This window comes from Carcharodon carcharias, chromosome 12 (genome assembly GCF_017639515.1).
Source record: "Carcharodon carcharias isolate sCarCar2 chromosome 12, sCarCar2.pri, whole genome shotgun sequence".
In the NCBI taxonomy this organism is placed as follows: Eukaryota; Metazoa; Chordata; class Chondrichthyes; order Lamniformes; family Lamnidae; genus Carcharodon; species Carcharodon carcharias.
Genome location: NC_054478.1, coordinates 28,074,770 through 28,097,958, shown reverse-complemented (window position 1 = coordinate 28,097,958; position 23,189 = coordinate 28,074,770). Strand labels below are relative to the sequence as shown.

The 23,189-nt window shown below is 42.8% G+C and overlaps 1 protein-coding gene across 1 annotated transcript in view; it reads left to right on the top strand.

Annotated features, from left to right (window-relative positions):
- LOC121284660 (contactin-associated protein-like 5) overlaps positions 1 to 23,189 on the top strand; it is a 736,588-nt gene that overhangs the window by 606,496 nt on the left and 106,903 nt on the right. Inside the window, exon 21 of the mRNA XM_041200218.1 lies at positions 18,516 to 18,609. Within this exon, the coding sequence (XP_041056152.1) occupies positions 18,516 to 18,609 (94 nt within the window). The remainder of the gene's footprint in view (positions 1 to 18,515; positions 18,610 to 23,189) is intronic.

Below are 23,189 nucleotides of genomic sequence, written 5' to 3'. Positions count from 1 at the left end.
GACTCATAGAAGGAAAGAAAGTGCAGTGACTCATTCCATCAGCTCTCCCCCCTGAGTATGTTGCTGGATGGTTTCCTTGAGACTTCCCAAATTAGAATGTTTAGCCTTGGGCCTGGAGTAAAGCAGTCTGAGGCCTTCTGAATAGCAACCAAAAGGCCACGATGCTAGCAAAGGAGGTCAGTCACAAGCTGCAAGTTCTGCTATCTGTCCCAGCTTCTGACACCGGGGCCATGCATATGTCTGGCACCAGCAAACCCGCCCTACTCACACTGCCAGTACTGGAGAGCTGCTGGCCTCTTATTGGCTGACAACTTTCAGAGGTTGGGCATCTGTCCCACACCAGGATTTCTGAGGACCTTACCCTCACAGGAACCGGGAAGCCCAATAGCAAGCAGGAACAGGTAGTTGCCTGATTGGAATTAATTCCCACTATGCCTCCCGCAAATGGCCAAGGTGGGTTTGCCACCGATTTTCCGGTTGGTGGATGGGTCCTTAAATTCTGCCCTTTCTTTTTCTCATTGATATTGCTGTTAATAACGTTCAATATTTTGCCTTTTTCCTCCTGATATTTAACATTCAAACTGTTATGATACAGCAGGTGGTATTTGCCAGGCTGACCAAATCCACAAGAGAAACTTGGCCACGTTATTGCAGTGATTTTGCAATTTGTATTTGTTATGAGAAGGCTTGTGCACTGAAGTCAGAAGTGATGAGTTCACTACCACTTTCTTTTTAGAGATTTTAAAGATTAACTTAAGACATTCTTTAACAAAAGAAGAACAAAATTAAACACAGACAAGATTACAGTTACAACAGTTACAACAGTTCCAAAAATTCCTACTTAACCAAACTCCTAATTACACACCCCCTTTAAGACAACAGTCCAAATAGATTTCAAACTTATAAAGTCATCCAGCAAGTTTGCCACAAGCACCCACTGGACAATAGACTTCCAAAGGTTTTTGACACAACTTTGGTTACTGGAATAGTAAATATCTGCAGGGTGGCTGGAGGCTTTTTCTCCAAGTCTGTTTCATACAGTCACCTTTCCAGATCTCACACGGCCACACCTCACACAGCCTTCTATCTTTCTTTAAATATATTTTATCCCTTTTGATTTGTAAGTCCCATTGTTTCCACTCGTCTTTAGAAGTTCATCTTCTGAGAATATAAAAATCTTTCATGTTATCATAATGGCCAGCACATTTTGGAAAAATCAGCGTAATAACCTTGCCTTATTTATGTTACTTGTTGTAAAAATCTTCCATGTGCCTTTGAAAATCAAACACTTCTCCACTTATCTGAAAATGCAAATTTCATTCACCTCATATCTGCTGACCTCACTTCTTTGATTATTTAAACCTAGCGGTCTATCCATCTCCAGCCCAATCAAATGAGCCACACACACAGAACCACATAGACACACAAGCACAAACTTGCTATAAAATATTCCGCAATTAAATCTTAGCCAGGTTTGACTTTACCATGGAATGTCTGAACAGCTCTGAGGGTGATTTACTACAATCTAGCAATGTGCTCCTGTATATCAAAAGACAGTTAATACATACACTGACCACTGTGTCTGCTTAACTCTATCAATTTTTTGGTTGCATTGAACACTCCTGCTGAAAATGGATTGATGCAATGTGGGGCACAAAAGCAGGTGACATGATTTTTCCCTCCCTAACACCAGGTCATAGGCTTTAATAGCATTAAAAAAAAGGTGAAGCGTACATAGTGCTGAACTTCTACCTATTCTCTCACGATATGCATTTCAAGGACAAAGGAAAGTTGTCCACACCTGGAATTAGTGGGCGTTTGTAAATGATGTGACTGACAAGAAATGTGACTATGCCTTCTTCATCATTCTCCAACTTTTATTTTAGTTGTTTTTTTTCTTTATTCTTTTATGGGATGTGGATTTTGCTGGCAAGGCCAGAATTTGTTGCCCATCTCTAATTGCCCCTGAAGTGAATTGATTGCTTAGGGCATTTCAGAGAGCAGTTAAGAGCCAATCACATTGCTGTGGGTCTGGAGTCACATGTAGGCCGATCTCTTCCAATTATCATGAACGGACATACATCAAGAGTTGCAAGTGTCAGTAAGAACCTGTGTTTAGGTGACACCTTGTTTATTTTGTTCTTTTTCTGTAGACACTTTTGTCCCCAAAAGTTTTACAGTTTTAATCTTTATATTCCTTGCCACTGGTACCTTTTCTGGAACCAATTGTTAATTTTAAATTTTTGACTGAGAGATTTTCATTATCCAAAGGTGTTAAAGAGGATAAGAGTAAATGCAGCTCGGTCATAGATCAGCCACAATCTCACTGAATGGCAGAACAGGCTCAAGGATCTAAATAGCCTCTTCCGTATTCTATGTTTCTCATTTATTTCATATCAGGAACACCCCTATGAATGGCTTACAAGAATAGGAGGAAAGGATGTTGATATAGTGAAAAGATCTGAATTTTTAGGCTGAACTAAAATTCCCTCACTTGAGAACTGATTTAAAAACTACCCTTTTATGATTTTGCTAAGATTTCTCAGAACATGCCAGCGTGTATAATAACAAATGAGTCAGCCCAGTCAATTGTTTCCAAAACAAAAATGAATTACCTGGAAAAACTCAGCAGGTCTGGCAGCATCGGCGGAGAAGAAAAGAGTTGACGTTTCGAGTCCTCATGACTCTTCAACATCAGTTCTGTTGAAGGGTCATGAGGACTCGAAACGTCAACTCTTTTCTTCTCCGTTAATGCTGCCAGACCTGCTGAGTTTTTCCAGGCAATTCTGTTTTTGTTTTGGTTTTTCAGCATCCGCAGTTTTTTGTTTTTATCAGTCAATTGTTTCATTCGTTTTATATTTTCAGCACTTTCGTGCAATTAAATTCTTTGTTGAGTTTAGTTCTTAGTGAGGAAGGTATTTTTTTGATGGCAGGCTGTAATAGTTGAGTTTCTTCCTCAGTAGATCATTTAGGAGCGATCCTAATCCTTCACACAGGTCAGCAGGCCATTATTCTTATATTTCATATGAGTCACATTTGAGGCTTTAACACTTTATGAACTGAAGTTTCTAATGTGTTTTGAATCTAAAATTGGTGGTATTTCTGTACTCATAAAGTCTGCTTTGTACTCTCCACCTTTGAACAACACAAGTGCTATTCACTGACCTTTCACTATTATACAGAGTTCAAGAACCCCATTTTCTTAGATGTTTATTCTTTGTGTCAATGTTCTCAGGCAAAGAAACAAAAGGCTTGTATTTCTATTGCACTTTCCGTGACATCAGAAATTACCACAGTGTTTTACAATCAATTGAAAAGTAGTCACTCTTGTAACGTAGGAAAGTGGCAAGCAATTATACCCAGCAAGACCCCACAAACAGTGATGTGATAATGACCTGTAATCTCTTTAAGTAGTGTCAGTTGAGAGATTATTATTGGCCAGAATTCCCTTGCTCTTCTTTGAAATAATGCCATGGGACCTTTCGTGCCCACCTGAGATGGGGGATAGTTCATCGGTTTAAAGTCTCATCTGAAAGAATGTACCTCCAACAATGTAGCACTCTCCCAATGCCCTGTACTGATCTGGAGTGTCAACTTAGATTTTGTTCTCAAGTTTCTAGTTTGGGGCTAGAATCCATAACCCGTTGACCCAGAGTTGAGATTATTACCACTTGTGAGGAACTACAATACTTAGCTTTATCAGCAGTCGGAGATCGGGAGTTCGAAGGCCTGGAACTACATTTTCCAGCAGGCCTTGAGCCTTCAGGGAGATGGCCGCATTTATACAGTGCATTGTTAGCATGCTGGTACCAGCTGGGAAAGGGCTGCACATGCGCAGTTAGTCTTTTCTTTTACATTCCTTAAGCCTGGAAACAACCCTGCACAGAAGAAAAAGAAAAGCAAAAGTGAAACAGCACAAAACTGCAGGTCAGGTGACTTGAAGAGGAGCAGCATCGCAGGGAGTGTGTCCCAGGGAGCAGGACATGGGACAGGGACAGGGTGAAGGCCCCAAACCAAGAAGAAGATCCCAAACAAGTGAGTGAGACATAACGAGGTCCCAGGAGACAGCCCCAGGTAAGGGACAAGGACAGAGATCAGAAACAGAAGCTATTGAGTAAAGTTGACAGAAAGGAGTAGAGCAATAGGCTCTGAATGAAAGAGAGAGAGAGCTGCAGGGAGCAAACCTGAAGCAAATTGTCCTCGAGAGAAGCCCTGAAGATCTGAGCGGTGACTCCATGCTGCAAGGGCAAAGGTACCCTTTGGAGCAGTGTTACTTTGCTTGGCTGAAGATCTGAAATTGTGCTTGGAAGGTGAAGCTTGAGTGTACGCCGAGATCCAGAGGAAAGGAATCTCAGAAGGTGAGACTGAAACTCTGGAGGTGGATCCTCGTTGGAACGAGTAGGAGTGACATTTGGAGAGAATTCCAAGGCGAGTTCTTCTAATATGGAATTTGGAAACCCTCGTAGGAAAGTTAGAGTTTCAGTGTGACCAGTTGGTTCACCTGGGTGGGTTGTTGAGAAATCTATAGAATCTGCTTTGGTTGCATTTGTTATTTACTTTGGACTCTGGTGTGTCTGACCACAGTTCACCAGTTGGTTCAAATGTATTGCATACTTACCCTGAATATTAGATTATAGAATAGATATGGTAAATTGTTTTAACTTTCTGAATTTGTAAGCATCTGTAAAGATATAGCTGGGGCGAAGGGATAATGAATATTTGAATCATTTTCTTGTGTTTGTGTTGAGTTCTTTCCAACCTTTTTGCCTGGTGTAATATAGTTCATTTTTCTTGTTTAATAAATATTTTATTCTTTATGTTAAAAGTTCATCAGCAGACTCCTGTGAATTTTCTTGGAAGCTTACCTCCACGCTTTCTAAAAAAAGAAAAAAGTTAGGTATTATCAAGCCAGACTTGACTCTCGGACCTGGCTTCTCCAGCGTTAACATCAGCTGGGATTGTGACAAAGCGGGGGCTCCTCGAGTTTTAAGTCAGACCTGTATATCTTTTAAACAATGGGTAAGCAGATGCACTGGGCATTGGAACAGGATTTGCTGTGAAATATATTACACCTCATTTGGTTGGAACTCCAAAATGGCTTTGACTGTTGCAAAGACTTCTCTAGGAGTAGAAAATGTAACAATAGATTATTTACATTCATTGACTTCGACTATACTAAGAGAGTTAGCAGATAAATTAAAGGTAGAAATATTTCGTAAGGATGATATGATTGAAGTAATTACCCAGCATTTAGAATTAAAAGGAGAGAATCCTGAACTTGGTGTCTCGCAGCCAGCCTCAGTAAGGATTCAGTTAGGAGTGAAAGAAATAGAGATAGAAAGAGATGGAGAAAAGCAGGAGCTTGAACTTGAAAAAGAAAAAGGGATGAAAAAACTTGAACTGGAGGAAAAATTAAGAGCAAAAGAAATGAAAATGAAAAGGCAAAAGAGGAGAAAGAAAACGGAAGAGAAATGGAAATGTGGAAACTTGAACTCCAGTGAGAAGTTAGCAGAGGAGGAATGATATAAGCAAAGAGAAAGAGAGGTCCAAAGAGAGAAAGAACTCAGATAGCATGAACTGGCTGAAGAAAAGTTTAGATTAAAGAAACAAAAGTGGGATAGTAGTTCAGAGGGTGATTTTGATTCCGCTGAGGATTTTGATTTAACTAAAAATCTTCGTTTAGTGCCTAAATTTTACAGAGGATCGAGTTGACATAGATTTCACCTCATTTGAAAATTTAGCTGTGAGCTTCAAGTGGCCAAAGGATGCTTGGACCTTAATGTTACAACGTGTCCTGAGAGGTACTGCTATGGATGTGTACACTAGCCTGTCAGAAGAGCAATCTGCAGAGCATGAAGAAGTTAAAGGGCATTTCTTTTCATTCACTGGATGTGGGCATCGCTGGCCAGGCCAGCATTTATTGCCCATACCCAATTGCCTTCATTTTACAGTTCAGTTCAATAAAGACACCAGGCTAGAAAGATGGTAATTTTTGTCATGATGTCAGAAGTGGAGCTGAGATTAAGTTTTTGGAACTAGAAATGCTGCAGATAAGCCAGAAAAACTAAAAAAGGAACAAAGAAACGTTCAAGCCTACTAAAAACCTGCTGAAAAAAGAACAAGGAAAAGCAACCACCAACTGAAGGCTGCCAGTAAAACAATCAGTGAGTTAAAATGGCTGTAAATTTTCTTCTCCCCACTCCTGTCAAGGTGAAAGGTGATATGTGGCAGAACTGGCAGTTTTACCACTTGCAATGGCAAAAGTATGAGATTGCAACAAATTTAATTAACAAGCCAGAGCTGATACAAATAGCAACACTTTTAACACTGCTAAGGAGAGACTGTTACAAATTGTATTCCACTCAATATCTATCCAACAAACAGATGGAATGGATGACAGAGGGTTTGAATGCCTTGAAGGCACATTTTGAACCCCAAGTGAATGTAACTTATAAGCAGCATGTATTCAACATTAGGGCTCAAGGTGAAAAAGAGTCAGCCCAAGACAAGTGACAGTCCAACATGGCATCTTATGCAAAAGAAATAGAGTCATCATAACTAAGGAGATGAGAGAGACCCTGAAGTGCATTCAGACATGCCATCAAGGAATTGGAGTGAGTCTGAGAAAGGAAAGAGGAGTGCTCTACTGGCTAAACACAAGCAATAAAAGTAAAGGCCACATCAGCCAGTGCGGTTCTTGTAATGAGTACCAAACTAAACAAGCTAGACAGCCATTGATGATGCATGCCAACCCAGGCAGACCATGGATGAAGCTGGGAGTAAATCTCTTCAGTATAGCAGGAACAGATTATTATGTTACTGTAGACTACTATTCTGACTATTAGAAGGTAAACACCACTACCTGGGCATGCCCCTCCAAGTCACTCACCATCCTGATTTGGAAATGTATCGCTGTTCCTTCACTGTCGCTGGGTCAAAATCCTGGAACTCCCTTCCTAACAGTACTAGGGATGTGCCTACACCACATGGGCTACAGCGGTTCTAGAAGGCAGCTCACCACCGCCTTCTCAAGGGCAACTAGGGATGGACAATAAATGCAGGCCCAGCCTGCGAAGCCCACATCCCGAAAATGAATATAAAAAAAAGCTGACTTCAACAATGACAGGAGAGATAGCAGAAGGCCTGAAAGCCTGAGCCATTACGGCATTCTGGACCTTGTGACAGGTGACAATGGTCCTCAGGTCATGAGTGAAGAATTCAGCGACTTGACAAAGAATTGGGAAATTCAACACTACACATCGTCTCCACACTAGCCCCAGTCGAATGGAAAGGTTGAGGCGGCAATGAAAATTGCTAAAGGAATCATCAGGAAATCAAGCAAATCTAGCACAGACATATACAAGGCAAACCGCAAGTGGAGAAACAACCGACTGATGGCATGGAAAGTTGCCCAATCCAAAGACCAATGTCACGTTGCACCCAAACTGCTTTTCTAATAGCAAAAAAGCTACTGAAACCAGGAGTAGGAACACACATGTGTCAAAAAAATCAAGGTAAAATGGCAGAAAGCCCCAAATTTCATTTTGACAAGACTGCCAAACCATTGCCAGAGTTGAGCATTGGAGAGCCAGTCGGGGCACACATCTTCAACGCTCTCAACAGGAGTCAGCCCATGCACCAACTGGGGACAAGCGTAGAGAAATTATCACCTCGATCGTACACGGTGGAAGTGAAAAATAAAGAAATTGGTATAGCGGCAGGCATATGTGAACAACTAGAGGAGCTGATCTTTCACTGCAGGTGGTGGATCAGGAAGGTGGGATTTTAGCTGCTGCACAGAGTACAGTAAGACCATCACTCCCAGAGGTCCACCAGTACTAACAATGGAAATGCAACAGCAGAAACAAGGGCCACAGCAACAGCAAGTGCCACAGGAACACATTCCCTGGAGCGGGAACATCACCCTGATGAACAGTCAATGACAACGCACACACGTACCATTAAAAAACTTGCAAGATTTAACAACTATGTATGCAATGCAGGTGCCGAGACTGACTAGAATAATAAACTAGTTTGTTAATACATTTGAACAGTAGGTGTATAGTGGGTAACTTGGGTAACTCACAGTTACACATGATAGTGCATGCAAATTTGCCTCTTATCTGTTAGCAAAAGGGAGGGGGGAGGGATTTGTGTCTTTTGTTCATTCTGAAAAGAGGGATGTTTGGGGTTTGAAATGCAGTCAGTTCTACATGTCCTATCTGGCTTGCTATTGTCATGTGCCCTCTGCCATGAGGGACACCCTGCAGGCAGCTATCTTACAGCTCAGTTCAATAAAGTCACCAGACAGGAAAGACTGTAAAATTTGAGCTTGTAACAGTTTGTGTCACTCTGTGAATGTTTCATATGGTGCTTAACACTGAGAGGCCACAGTGTCTGTAAATATGAAATATGCTCCTTACATATTTTTTTTAAAGATTTGACTGGGTACTGCTGTGTTCTATCACCTTAGCTTGCTACTTGAGATCACTGAATCTCTTTCTACATGTATAAGGTGGTGTAAGTGACACCGACGGCCACCGCCACCTCCTTCCACAATGCAAAATACCTACATCACATTCTTGGTCACCCTTCTTTCTTCAATTCCAAAGGGAGTTCCCCTCCTTATTTATATCTTAGAGAGAAGAAACTTCAGGGATACACCTGACATCTGATAAAACATCAGCTGGCCTGATTCCGAGACTCAGCTATAACTTTGCCATTGGACTTCTCAATTGCTCCTTCAAGCAATTGCAGTAATTCAAATATCTCTGCTGTACTGAATTTCCTGTTCTGTCAGCCATTTCAGAGCAGGGACACTGGCCTCAGCATGTCCTAAATAACTAGCCCATAGTGAGGAAAAGTCCCCCTACATGGCTTTTCATGATGCTATCATGCAGTAACAGAACCTACCACTAGATGGAGGTGTATTCCTTTGTCATGGCTATAATTAATGGGTGAGAATATTGTTCTCTATCCAATTGCACCTGGGTTTGAATTCAGACCTGCGCTGGCTTCATGGAACCGACTTGAAATGAGTGTGAATATTATCAGTACAGTTTCTAATGATACGTCAAGAGCACTGCATTTCTCACAAAGTAAAACAAAATTCCAATTGCATGCAGTCTGGTATTAGTTTGACAATCCCCGTTGAAGCATGTTTAAAAAGTGGAATATTTGAAAAGCATAGGTTGAGATTGGAAGTTGGTAGAACACCAACGACAGGAACTCGCATTATTAAAGCATCATCCACGTAGTAAAATGTCCCAAGACTACTTCACAGGTGCATTAGCAGAGAATATTGTACACTGGGCAACAGGTGGTATTAGAACCCAGGACCTAAAACTTGGTCAAAGAGGTAGGGTTTAAGGAATGAGGAGAGGGATAGAGAGACCGAAAGTCTCAGGAAGGGAATTCCAGAGCTTGGGGCCAAGGCAGCTGAAGACACATCTGCCAGACAATGGAGCGCTAAAGGAATCGGGCCTAGAGCAGAGGGAGATTTACTCTGCAAATGCCCCTGTTACAATTTACCTGGGAGGGTTTCAAGCCAGTACTGGAGCTCGGGTTTTCCTCATGCTGCTGTCTGATTTCCAACATAATAAAAATTTCAAGGTACTTCAAAGGAGAGTTATGAAGAAAAAATTGACACACAGCCACATAAGGTGATAGTAAGGGAGAAGGCCTAAAGGTTAATGAGATATATTTTAAGCAGCGCATTCAAGGAGGAAAGAGAGACAGAGAGGCAGAGAGATGCATCATGGAGAGAGTTACAGAGCTTAGGGCCTAGATGGCTGAAGACAGGGCTGCCATTGGTGGAGCCATTAAAATTAGGATGTTCAAGAGACTCAAAATAGATGAGTGTAGTTATCTCATAAGGTTGTAGGCCTGGGGATTACAGAGATAGAGGCCATGGACGCGTTTGAAAATAAGGATGAGAATTGTAAAATCAGGACATTGCTTGATCTGGAGCCAGCGTAGGTCACCAAGAACAGGAATGATGGGTGAATCGGACTTGATGCGAGTAAGGACATGGGCAGCAGAGTTTTGCATTACCTCAAGTTTATGGAGAGTAGAACATGGGAGGCCAGCCAGGTATGTATTGAAATAGTCAAGTCTAGTGGCAACAAAGACAATGATGAGGGTTTCAGCAGCAGATGCACTGAGGCAGAGGTGGAGTCAGGCAATGTTACAGAGGTGGAAATAGGCGGTGTTAGTGATGGCCCAGATATGTGGTCAGAGCTCATCTCAAGGTCAGATATGACACCAAGGTTACAAAGTCTAGTTTAGCAATAGCAGCAACAAAAACTCATATTTAATCAGATGAGCAGGGATGGGAATTTAAATCAGCACGCTGATTTTCACCAACCTTAGTGCCATCAGTACCACCGTGATGGTAGAATGGCCCATCTTAAAATGGGTGAGAATAGTCAAGTGAGATGATAATGATCTGATGATGTCAAATGTTGCAATTTTCCTTGCGGACAATGGGTAGCAGGATTGCTAAATGCTCAGAGACGATGGCATTAAACCAGTATTCTGTGGAGAACTTTGACTAACTCATACACTGGAATAATATATGCTAAGTTGAAATGTGTATATCAACAGCATCAGACCTCTCATGCACACTAAAGGTTTGGATAAGCAAATGTCAAGTATCAGAGGAAAGAGTTCTTCGATAGGGAGATGAGTTATCCATGTTTTAAAACAGTAGGAAGACTGTGTGCCTTTGCCTGTGCTTATTGAGGGCAGTCAGCCTGATTTTACAACCTGCATTACACTGGGCTGCCTTTTAATAGATTTGCCTTGTAGATAAGAGAAGTGTTCCATAAGCCAAAGGAATGCAGACAATGTCACTTGATACATTTTGATAGATAAGGTGCCACAGTATTAAAGAGGGCATTAAGAAGCCGTGCAATGCTGCGCATACTGCATCCTTTAAGTACAGTACCTTGTCCTGCTTTTTCTAGCTGCTGTTACATTCCTGATGACTACGGAGGCCCCGGGCCTTTGACACAGATCTGAAAACCTTCCTGGAAACTGTTTGCTAAAAGCTTCCCCATGATGGCTTTGTCGTTGTAATGTTTAAATAATGAGAACAGTGGCTCCAGTTTAATTAGTGTCGGTGCTGGTACTGGGAACTTAACATTTCTCCTGCCTTGACTCGCCATGTCCTGAGGGTGCCTGTGCTAATGACACTACCTGCAGCCGTCAGCACAGTACAATTTTCCTATAGTTACAGCGTTCGTGCCTATAAGCACCTGTATTCTGTCTGCGCTCTCCTCTTGCTGGAAACAGCCTCAGTCTCTGGAGTGCCCAGTTATCTGCTCGCTGCAACATGTTCGAGTGACACACTGGCTGGGGCATTTGCTTCGATGAAGCTTGATACAGTGACAATGCGCAGCGATGCGCCAGCTCCTCTTCAGAATTAGCAATCATCAAAAAAGGCATAGATTAGCATGCGCGTACACAAGGACGAGTGGCATCAGATATGCTGTACTCCCCAGAGGTAATTCCAAAAACTCCAACATCCCTCCAATCAGATGCAGTAAAAGCAGTCAAAGTGTTTGGTCCTGGCCGATTAACGGGCAACTAGTGTGAAACACGCGCTGGGAACCTCAGCGCTGCTGGAGTGGGGGTGGGGGGGGGGGTTGCGGGAGAAGCACGGGTGCTGAAGTCTGCACATGCGCTGGAAGCTCCCGGAAGGCAAGGAGCTGCCTCAGGAGGCTGAAGAATTTTACAATCAAAAAAAAAATTTTTTCAGAAGAACGGAAACATGCCCCCCCCCACACCCACACAAAATATGACTCAGTTACATGAGCAGGGACCATATTAAAGATGAAGTTTAAATTAAAAAAAAAACAAATTGCTGCTGGGAACCTCATCCCGCCCATGGAGGAGGTTTCCTAAAAAATGCGAAGGCCGCCCGGCCTATTCGCCCACCTGCCAACCATAAGCTTGGACGGGCAGCAAGAAATACAAATCGATTGCTAGTTTAATGGCCTTAACAGGCCTCTTTATTGTCAGCGGGCGCGCTGCCAACTCTCGCGCATGCCCTCTGACCAAAATATCGCGCGAGTGTGCGACGACATCGGACGCTTGCCCGACATTATCGCGCACTATTTTACCACCGATCAGGTCGGACGCTCTGTTTCAAACCTCATGTTCGTTTCATTGCTGAAACCTCCTATTTCCACCTCCGTAGCATCACCTGACTTCGCCCATCTCAGGTCATCTGCTGCTGAAACCCATGTTAATGCCTTTGTGACCTCTAGACTATTCCAATGAATTTGTGTCTGGCCTCCCAAATGATGACCTCCATGAACTTGAGATCATCAAAATCTCTGTTGCCTGTGTTTTTGCTCACAGGAAGTCCTGTTCCCTTTACCACGCCAGGTGCTCGCTGACCTACATTGACTCCCGATGGCTTGATTTTAAAATTCCAACTCTCATTTCAAGTCACTCCATGGCCTCGTCCCTCTCTACCTTTTTAACCTCCTCCAGCTCCACAGCCCTCCGAGATACCGGCACTCCTCCAATTCTGGCTGCGTGTGCATTCCGATTTTAATTGCCCCACGGTCGGTGGTGGTGCCTTCAGTAACCTTGGCCCCAAGCTTTGGAATACCCTCCTCACACCTCATCTTTCGGTTAGGCACATGAGAGCCTCCTGGACTCAAGATTGAGTTCAACCATTTCAGATCGTAACCTCTACCTCCGTTTAGTTTCCTTTTCCTTTGCAGGTTTTGATTTTACTCTCATTTTTCTCTTGCTTTTGCTTTTGGAGGACACTGTTCAATATCCTGCCATTCAAACCTCCTCTCGACACATCCTTTGTTTCTTTACTTGCCCCTTTGCCATTCCCTTTGATCTTGCACCACCAACTCTTTTGTCAGTCAATGTCTTACAACTTGACCCCATCGCAGACCTTTCCTTTGCTACTTCTTTTCCCACCCTCCCGACTTTCACTTGCTTATAACCTATTACAATTCTATCTTTTCCCAGTTTAATGAAAGGCTGTTGACCTGAAACATGAACTCTTTTTCTCTCTTCACAGATGATGCCTGCCTTGCAGAGTATTTCCAGCATCCACAATATTTTTGCCTTTGCAAGTGTTTCTCACACTTGTTGGTGGAAATGAGGGTGGAGGAGATACGGGAGAGGGATTTAAGAGGGTGGTTTACAGTAGAGAAATGAAAATGAGGATTGCCCTTGCATTCCAGGGCGATTCTAGAACAGGGAACAGTTGTGACAGAGGAGAATAGGACCTGTTAGTGCTTTACCTGGTTCGGCCAGATCTGGGTGGTGAATGACTAAACCAGTTGTCTGCTATATCCCTTTAAATCTACCTCCCTTGGATGTAAAAGAGTGGAGATGAGAACAATACCAGGGAAAATGACCAGAGTGAGAGAGAGTAATGCTTTTAGAGGGGAATATAGTATCAAAACCAAGGGTCCAGTTGTGAATAGTCTGCTTCAGCATGGAAACAGGGTGGGGGTATGGCGTTCTTGGTAGGTCTTCTCATTGGCTAACTGAAGGAAATTAAGGCTAATCTGAGAGCGGATGTCAGACAAGTAATTTGACTACATGGAGATAGTGCAGGGATCCTATGGGAAAGATAAAGCAAGATGTAATCAGCGTACCATCAAAGACCTCAATGGAAACCATCAGGAGCACTAGGCCAGACGTAGGTCTTTGAGTTCTCCAACAGAGATACTCAATCCCACTTTCTTATGTAGAGGGGCATATGTACAAGGTGCTCACCCGTCATTGGACAGCTGGTTGGAGTGCAGGGGCAGAGGCAAGGCAGACATCTTTGGAGCGGATGCTGTAATTTATACCATGTATGCCTTCAACTCTTTTTTTGTGTGTAGTGACAGAAGGAGCTAAATATTTTATGGAATTGTCAGGCTTGTTTTATTGAACCGTAATCTTGATTCATTTCATATTTGACGGGCAGCTGGCTGCATTTCTTTAAAGAAGAGAATAACTCTGTGTGCATTGCTAGTGACTACTGCATAATAATTTATTTGGAAAGAAACAAACTGAAATGCTCTAATTACTGTAGTTACATCCCATCAGTTTTCTGCTTGATGGGTTACATGCCATTCAATTTTTAGCAGGAAAATGATTGAAATCTTTAAGGAGTTTTGAGGGAAATTTATGCTCAAATACTAATCCACTATAAGAAGGAGTTGGATATAGCTCTTGGGGTGAAAGGGATCAAAGGGTCCGGGGAGAAAGCGGGAGCAGGCTATTGAGTTGGATGATCAGCCATGATCATAATGAATGGCGGAGCAGTCTCGAAGGGCTGAATGGCCTACTCCTGCTCCTAGTTTCTATGTTTCTATGTTTCTACTACCAAAGTAAAACAACATAATTGTGTTTTTTTAATATAATCTTTATGGATTAGCAAGTACCCTGACCTGTGATAAAATGTGCGTGTTGTGCCTTCAACAAATAATGACCGATCGACCATCTGAGTTTTCTTCTTGATTGAACTAATTTCCTCTATTCACTACTTTTGGACAACCAATTCCTGTCTGTGGTACATTAATGTTGTCATTAATCTTTTTGACATCATTGCTTTATTAAAACAACAATTTATACAAAGACTTCGGGCAGAATATTCCATTCGACAGCAGGCACACGCCCGACACACCGGAGCGCTAAATGACGCGCGATAACATCGGGCTCGTGTCCCAATATCATTGCGAAGTCGCGCGATATTTCATCCGGCGGGCAGGCGCCAGAGTCAGCTGCGCGCCCGCCAATAATTAACAGGCCTATTAAGGCCACTAATCAGGTAATTAACCTGAATTTTACGCTGCCCGTTCATTCAACCTTATGGTAGATGGGGGCAGGCGAAAAGGCCAAGCGGCCTTTACGTTTTTCAGGGAATCTCATCCACGAGCGGGATGGGGTTTTCTGAAGTTCTTACAAATCGAATAAAAACTTTTTTTGGGAAAAATAAAAGCGTGTCCCATGTCATGTGACACAGTCACATGAGGGAACACATTTCATTACATTTTTAGTGTATTTATTTATTTATTAATCTCTCTGAGTCAGCTCCGTGCCTTAGGGAGATTAAAGCGCTCTTTCGCGCACATGCACGAGGGAGCGCTGGACCCGACTCCCCCACCACCCCCCTGCCTGCACAGTAGCGCTCAGCGCTGCTGCTCGTGATCCACGCTGGGCGGGCCAATTGTGTGAAATTGTGGTGCGGAGCCGATCGCGGGCAGTGGTTGACTCCGCAACCCCACCCTGCCCACTCCCGCCGAGCCAACCCGACGAAAGAAAAATCCTGGCCTTAAATTTGCGTTTTAAAATTATAAGACAGAGAAGAAATTAAACCAAACTAGTGCTCCAAACAACTGTTTCTCTCATAAATAAGCACATAGGAAAAGACCTTCAGCAGAGGGATGATCTTAAACTCCAGAGGAGACTGTCACCGTGTGTCATCCACTAATGTATCAAAGACTGAAAAGGCATCGATGATCTGAGATTTCAATAAACTGGAATGACAAATGAAAAAAACAAAATTCCTGTAAGCCTTTCAGGAAAAAGATGAAGGGATGATTTCCTGCTGATATTTTGGAAACACTGTCAACTTTCTGCAGGCACTGGTAAAGGAGCCACGCTGCTCTCTGTGTGAAGCTGCACCACCCTGGGCAATGGGAAGAATTGCTGAGAATATGGAGATGAGACAGCCTCATCTTCTGTTATGAGAAGAATTTCCTGTAGGCAATTAACCCTGGGACAAGATAGTTGTACAGTATCAGAAGTGCTAAAAATCCTGCAGGGCATTGGCTGAAGCCAGTTGAGACCATCTACTAGTATGTTGACAGCAGCTCCCAGAATCAATTTTAAAGGTGGTATCGAAGCCTACAACTTGCACTGTTACTGACCAACAGGCTGGCCTAAGACTATGACCCTCCTTTAGGAACTTTGGAACTTTGTCTTTCTCCTGATTCCCAATTCTTGGATGGAGCATGTTTCATCATTGTTTTTTGCCTTCTACCTCGATTAAAGTTGTTGGATTTGCATAATTGCTTGAAATGTCCCATTGTGCTGCACAGGAAGCATTCAGCGCCCCCTGCTGGATAGTCCTGGCGACTAATGTTGGTTCTTCGCACCACAATGCAAGCATCTCAAAATGGTTTCCGGTGTGGAGTTTCCTGCCTTTTTGCCAAGTTTGGTGGGCTTTCTTATGGGTGGGGCAGCTGCCTGTGTGCCTACCCAGTCACTGGAGTCATGCCGAATTATAGCCCAGTTGTAGCTCGGCCTGCCTCGCATACTGGACCACTTAGTCTAAAGTAAGGTCACCTTTGACCTGCAAGAAGATGGAGAATTTTTCACCCCAGACTATGCGATCAGCCTCCAGCAGCCCATATCTGCAAGAAGTAGCCAGGCAATTATAGGCCATTTAGAAATAATTCAGTCAATTTTCTGTGTCATTGGGACCTTTGGTTAAAATGTGCTCATTCTATAACTAATTTTCGCTTCAGGCTAAAATAGGTGTCAAAGGCTTTGAGAATGGTCTCATAGCCCACGGGTGGACACCTCCACTCCTTGCTTCAGGAGAACACCGTCTGCTATTGGACCTACAGCATAAAGAAAGGAACTGTCTTGATGCATTCGCTCTTCCCTTTCTTACCTTTGAAGGTTTAATTCTGTTCTTCTCCAGCCTGGTAACATGCTCTCCAATGAGCTTAAGACCACCAGTTAATTAGAGGCTTGCATCAGTTTAATGTTTTGTTTGAAAGATACCACCCCCAATTCCTTCAGTGCTGCCCTGAAGTGCCAGCCTAGATTTTTGCACTCAAGTCTTTGGAGTGGGACTTTGAACCTACTGACTTTCTGACTCAGAGGCAAGAGTGCTATTACTGACATGTAGTTTATAACTGAGCCCAACTGTATTCCTACTATTAACTGATAGCACCCTGCCTGAAATCAGCACAAACCAGGGAGCTCCTAGACCTGTAAGAACAAAGAACAAAGAACAAAGACAAGTACAGCACAGGAACAGGCCCTTCGGCCCTCCAAGCCTGCGCTGATCATATTGCCCGTCAACTAAAACATTTTGCACTTCCGAGGTCTGTATCCCTCTATTCCCATCCTATTCATGCATTTGTCAAGCTGCCTCTTAAACACCACTATCGTACCTGCTTCCACCACCTCCGCTGGCAGCGAATTCCAGACACTCACTACCCTCTGCATAAAAAACTTGCCCCGCACATCTCCTCTTTAGTTTTCTCCTCTCACCTTAAATCTATGTCCCCTAGTAATTGACTCTTCCACCCTGGGAAAAAGCTTCTGACTATCTACTCTGTCCATGCCACTCATAATTTTGTAAACTTCTATCAAATCGCCCCTCAATCTCCTTCGCTCTAGTGAGAACAATCCGAGTTTCTCCAACCTCTGCTCATAGCTAATAACCTCCAGACCAGGCAGCATCCTGGTAAACCTCCTCTGCACCCTCTCCAATGCCTCCATATCCTTCTGGTAATGTGGTGACCAGAATTGCATGCAATATTCCAAGTGTGGCCTAACCAAGGTTCTATACAGCTGCAGCATGACTTCCCAGCTTTTATACTCAATACTCCTGCCAATGAAGACAAGCATGCCATATGCCTTCCTGACTACCTTATCCACCTGCTTTGCCACTTTCAGTGACCTGTGGACCTGTACACCCAGATCCCTCTGCCCGTTGATGCCATTTACTGTATAATTCCTGCCTGTATTAGACCTTCCAAAATGCATTACCTCGCATTTGTCTGGATTAAACTCCATCTGCCATTTCTCTGCCCAAGTCTCCAAACGATCTATATCCTGTTGTATCCTTTGACAATCCTCTTCACTATCTGCAACTTCTCCAACCTTAGTGTCATCTGCAAACTTACTAATTAGCCCAGTTACATTTTCCTCCAAATCATTTACGTATACTACAAACAGCAAAGGTCCCAGCACTGATCCCTGCAGAACTCCACTAGTCACAGCTCTCCATTCAGAAAAGCACCCTTCCACTGCTTACCCTCTGTCTTCTATGACCAAGCCAATTCTGTATCCATCCTGCCAGTTCACCTCTGATCCCATGCAACTTTACCTTCTGTACCAGTCTGCCATGGTTCAGCTCTATATCTATAAATATTTTAAAACCATGTTCTAATTACCACAGATGATTTGGTATCGTTGCAGGTTAGATGCTATGCTGTGCTTTGTCTTTGCACCTGAGGTTTATAAAAACCAGAGTGAAATGGATAAATTGATATTTTGCTTTAAACTTCCTGCTTTAAACCAGTAAAAATTGGAAATGAAGGGAACCAGTAAGCTTGTCCAAACTGGTCTTGCATACCTTAAAATGGAAATGTTATTAAAAAAGTGTTTGTGGCATTGTGGAAGGAATCCAAAAGTTACTGTCTGAATATGTATGCTGATCAATGCTAAAAAATGCAGCATAAATTGTGAGTCTACCACAGGAATACATTGTGACACTTAGTATTTCTACCCTTTATTTACAGATTGACCAGTCTGCGACTGTGAAGTACAGCCTCCCCTCAGTTACAGATCTCGAATTCAACACCATTAAATCGCTCATTCTGGGCAAGGTTATGGGTAAGCAATCGAAAGTTTCTCTTTACTTTGGTTATAGTGTTGTATTTGGCCTGGAATACATTGCCTGAAAAGGTGGTGGATGCAGATTCAGTCATAACTTTCAAAAGAGATTTGAAAAAAGGAACCATTTCCGAGGCTACGGGCGTGGGTCTAATTGGGTAGCTCACTCAAATCGGCGTCATGGGCATAATGGGCTGAATACCCTCCTTCTGTGCTGTACAATTGTATGGGCAGAATATTACGCTTGGCGTGTGAGTGCACACCCGACACGCCTGAGTGTAAAATGATGCGCGATGATGTCGGGCGTGCATCCCGAAGTCACCGCGCAATATTGCGATATTTCATTCGGCAGGCCCGCGCCAGAGTTGGCTAAGCGCCCACCGATAATTAAAAGGTTTAATAAGGCCATTAACAAATCAAATTAAATCCAAATTTACGCGGCCCATCCAACCTAACGGTTGGTGAGCAGGCGAAAATACCGAGCGGCCTTTACATTGTTTAGGAAACCTCACCCATGGGCGGGATGAGGTTTCCTAAAGCAAGTAAGCATTAAATAAAAGCTTTATTTTTGAATTATAAGCAAGTCCCAGCCCATGTGACTCTGTCAAATGAGGGAACAGGTTTTATTAAATTTCTATTCTCTTCATTTTTTTTTTTACACAGCGCCTCAATCCCCCTAAGGCAGCTCCGTGCCTCGGGGAGATTGAAGCACTCTTTCGTGCGCATGCGCGAAGATTGCGCTAGGCCCGGCTCTCCCTCCACCCCCCCTCCCTGCTCAGCGATGCTGCTTGCGATCCACGCAGGGCGGGCCTTAATTGGCCAGCCAGCGTGAAATCGTGGTGCAGAGCCGATTGCAGGCGGCGGTTGGCTTCCCTCCTGCCCCCGCCCACCCCGGCTTAGCACCCCTACCAAAATCCTGCCCTATGATTCTATTCTTTGTATACAACTAAGATAGTGCCTGTGGACCCGGGAGTGATGACCAACATTTAGGCTTATTCTGGTTCTGGCAGCAGTTGCTTGATCTTGGGAGAATTTTGCACAAAGAGAAAAGGACCATCTGGTTCCATAGTGCAAGGGAAGGCCGAGTACACCGCTGCAGTGCCAGTATCTTGAATGTCACGCTGCTGTTGGTCAAATGTATTGGCGTCTTAGTAAGTGAATTTAAATGAGAAACATGACGAAGAACTTAAAGGGGACATATGCCTCATCAAAAATCGGAACTTGCCCTCCCTAAGGAATACATTGAAACATCCTGACTGTGCCTCCATAGAACCATAGAAAAGTTACAGCACAGAAGGAGGCTATTTGGCCCACCTTGTCCGTGCCAGCCCGAGGACACCCAGGTGCCCTTTCTAATCCAACCTTCCTGCACCCGGCCCACAGCCCTGTAGCTTACAGCACTTTAGGTGCAGATCCAGGTACTTTTTAATAGAGTTTAGAGTTTCTGCCTCTACCACCAAATTGGGCACCAAATTCCAGACACTGCTACCCTCTGTGTAAAAAAGTTCTTCCTCATGTCCCCCCCTACACCTCCTGCCACTTATCTTGAATCTATGTCCCCTGGTTCTAGAATTCTCCATCAAGGGAAACAATTTTATTCTGTCCACTCTATCTATTCCCCTCATAATTTTGTACATCTCAATCAAGTCACCTCTCAGCCTTCTTTGTTCTAAGAAAAATAACCCCAACCTATCCAATCTCTCCTCATAGCTACACTTTTCTAACCCTGGCAATATTCTTGTAAACCTCCTCTGCACTCTGTCCAGAGCTTTTACGTCCTTCCTGTAATGTGGTGACCAGAACTGCACACAATATTCCAGTTGTGGCCTCACCAATGTTTTATACAATTCCAACATTATATCCTTACTTTTATATTCTATACCTCTGCCAATGAAGGAGAGCATTCCATATGCCTTCTTTACAACCTTGTCTACTTGAACTGCTGCCCCAGGGACCTGTGTACTTGTACGCCAAGATCTCTCACTTCATCTACACCTCTTATTATATTCCCATTTATTTTGTAATCCCTGTAACTGTTTGACCTCCCTAAATGTATGACCTCACACTTCTCTATGTTAAAATCCATCTGCCACTTTACCGCCCACTCCACCAACCCATCTATATTGTTTTGGAGGTTATGGCTATCCGCTACACTATCCACTACTCTGCCAATCTTTGTGTCATCATGACAGGAGTCACTATAAAAATTTCCTCTTCAAGAGACCAGGTCACAGTCCTGCGTGGAACCCCCAAAGTGAATTTGGTACACCGAGAGAGAACAAAGAAGGGCTTGTGCCTTTCTTCTCAGTATACCAAACTCTGAAGATCCACCAAATCTCTGAGATCAGGAATTTGGGATGGGAGCTGGCAAATGCCCAGCAATGACCATCCCCATCAAGCAAAGGTCCCAACCCCTCGGCCTGGCCTTCACTGGCACCACAATCACTAATTGCCCCTCACCATCAACCTCCACGGGTCATTGTTGGCCAGCTTAACCAGTGCCATTGTCAACTTTTCCAGCAATGTTAACACTGTCGCTTGTTTACCAAAAAGAAATCATTGAAATTCTGGCCATACGTTAGAATTAATGGTTAAAATTAACCCACAAGCCAGAGTTCACAAGGTGGATTGTTGGCTCTGGATTTTTTAAATTGTTTATTTGCTTCTACCAGGAGATTACATGGTTGTGGGGGAGGGGCAGGAGGGAGGGAAGGAAAGGAGTGTTTAGCCATGATGATAAAATTGATAGACCAGCTTGTCTTATTTTCATACATTCAAATTATTTAAATTAAACTGTAACTGATAAATAAAAATGATGCAATTATACTTTACCATTACCTTTTAACATAGTAAACCTATAGTAGTAGCATTATGCCTTTCACTATTTTAAACCTGCCAATATTCTTAAACAAATCTCACTAGTGTCAATACAGTGAGAAAAGGCTGTGCGTTATTTTCATTATTTTAAGTTGCCACTGATCCCATCCATAAATCATTGCAACTATTTAAATTAAAGTACCGTTAACACAAACAGCAGATACCTACCTGTGAATGTGATAAATAGAGGGGTCACACAAATTTAAACTGTTTCCAATTAATGAAAAAATATTTTATTTCTGTTGATACGCTTTCTAATATTAACGCATCTCCTAGCATCTTCAGTAGGAAGCAGAATATAAAAACATTAATTTCCTACCTTCAGTCCTTTGTTTTTTTCTTTCCCTCTGCCAGTAAGGTGAAATGAAATATTCAACCAGCTGTTGACTGTTCAGTTGAATAATTCCTCCACTTCTCACTGCACAAAGATTTTTGTGAACTCACCAGGCAAATTCTAGTACGTTATGGAAGAGCCATTGACAGTTTGGAGTGATTCATGAGTTTTGTTTATTCCATCAGGAAATCTATTAGCACATTGGGATGTTAATGAACAATTTGATTAATCATTGCACAGCTAATGGTGTACACCAGCTGATGGCACGTTTGTGAGTATATGGCCAAGGAATAAACCGACTGTCTATAGTCTGGGAGTGAGGGGAATGGGGGGTTACCTTTAGTCTAGTGGTATTAAGTGTACATGAAGGGCTAGGGACAGAGACAGAAAGACATGGGCCGAGATAATCCACTTTATTAGAGCCAGACCGCTCTTTCAGCATGGCACAACCTCACCTTGCCACAACGAAGCATCACTTGCACTGATTAGTTTTCCAGCTCTGGTGCCATTCATTAGACCTCACTAGTAAGTGAGCCTTTATTGGGAGTGGAGATTGATTCCATGGTCTACTGCAGCCTGTAGCTCCTGTGTAAATTGAAAAAAAAATGTTTTAGACTTGTCATCTTCAATATATGTAGTAGCTTTCTGAGTAATTAATTGCATAAACTCTGGAGGTATTTTAATTGTAAATGTTCCCACTGTTATAGTAGCACTAAATGCTTCAAATGAGCTGGGATTCAGCATTGCAGTGATTGGTATGACACAGCTGATGGTAAAGGCGGAGTTATTCAAATCCCAAAGGGAAACTTGAAATAATTGTCATAACCCATTTTTGAAATTTGTATGTTTCAAGATGCAGGCTTTGAATTTAGGAGTAATAAGACCACCGAGCCTCAAGAGATTTTTTGTAAAACTAAATTAAACATTTATTAATACAAGAAGAATTGTAAGCACATACATATGTCTACAAAATTACTACTATAGTAACTACAAAAATCCCCTAATTAATCCGGCTGTCAGTTACACGCCCATTAAAGCAACAGTAAAATTCATTGATTTTAAAAGACCCTAAGCAAAGGACATTTGGCCTTATGAATTCAACATGAGATTCCTTGCAGACACAGTTGCAGGCATACAGGCTGGTTAGATCTTAAATGCCTTTATCTTACTCACACAAACTCCTTTCTGTTTATGCCTGGCTTTTCCTTTAAATGTAAATTTCCCATTGTATTACTACATTTTTAATTTTACCTCTTCTAACAATAATACCCTTTGATTCCACCAATTAGTAAGCTGGAAAAAATAAACACAATGCTTGGCATCTTCTAGCTACGTGCAAGATTTCACCCATTCTTTTGAATGCTTTATA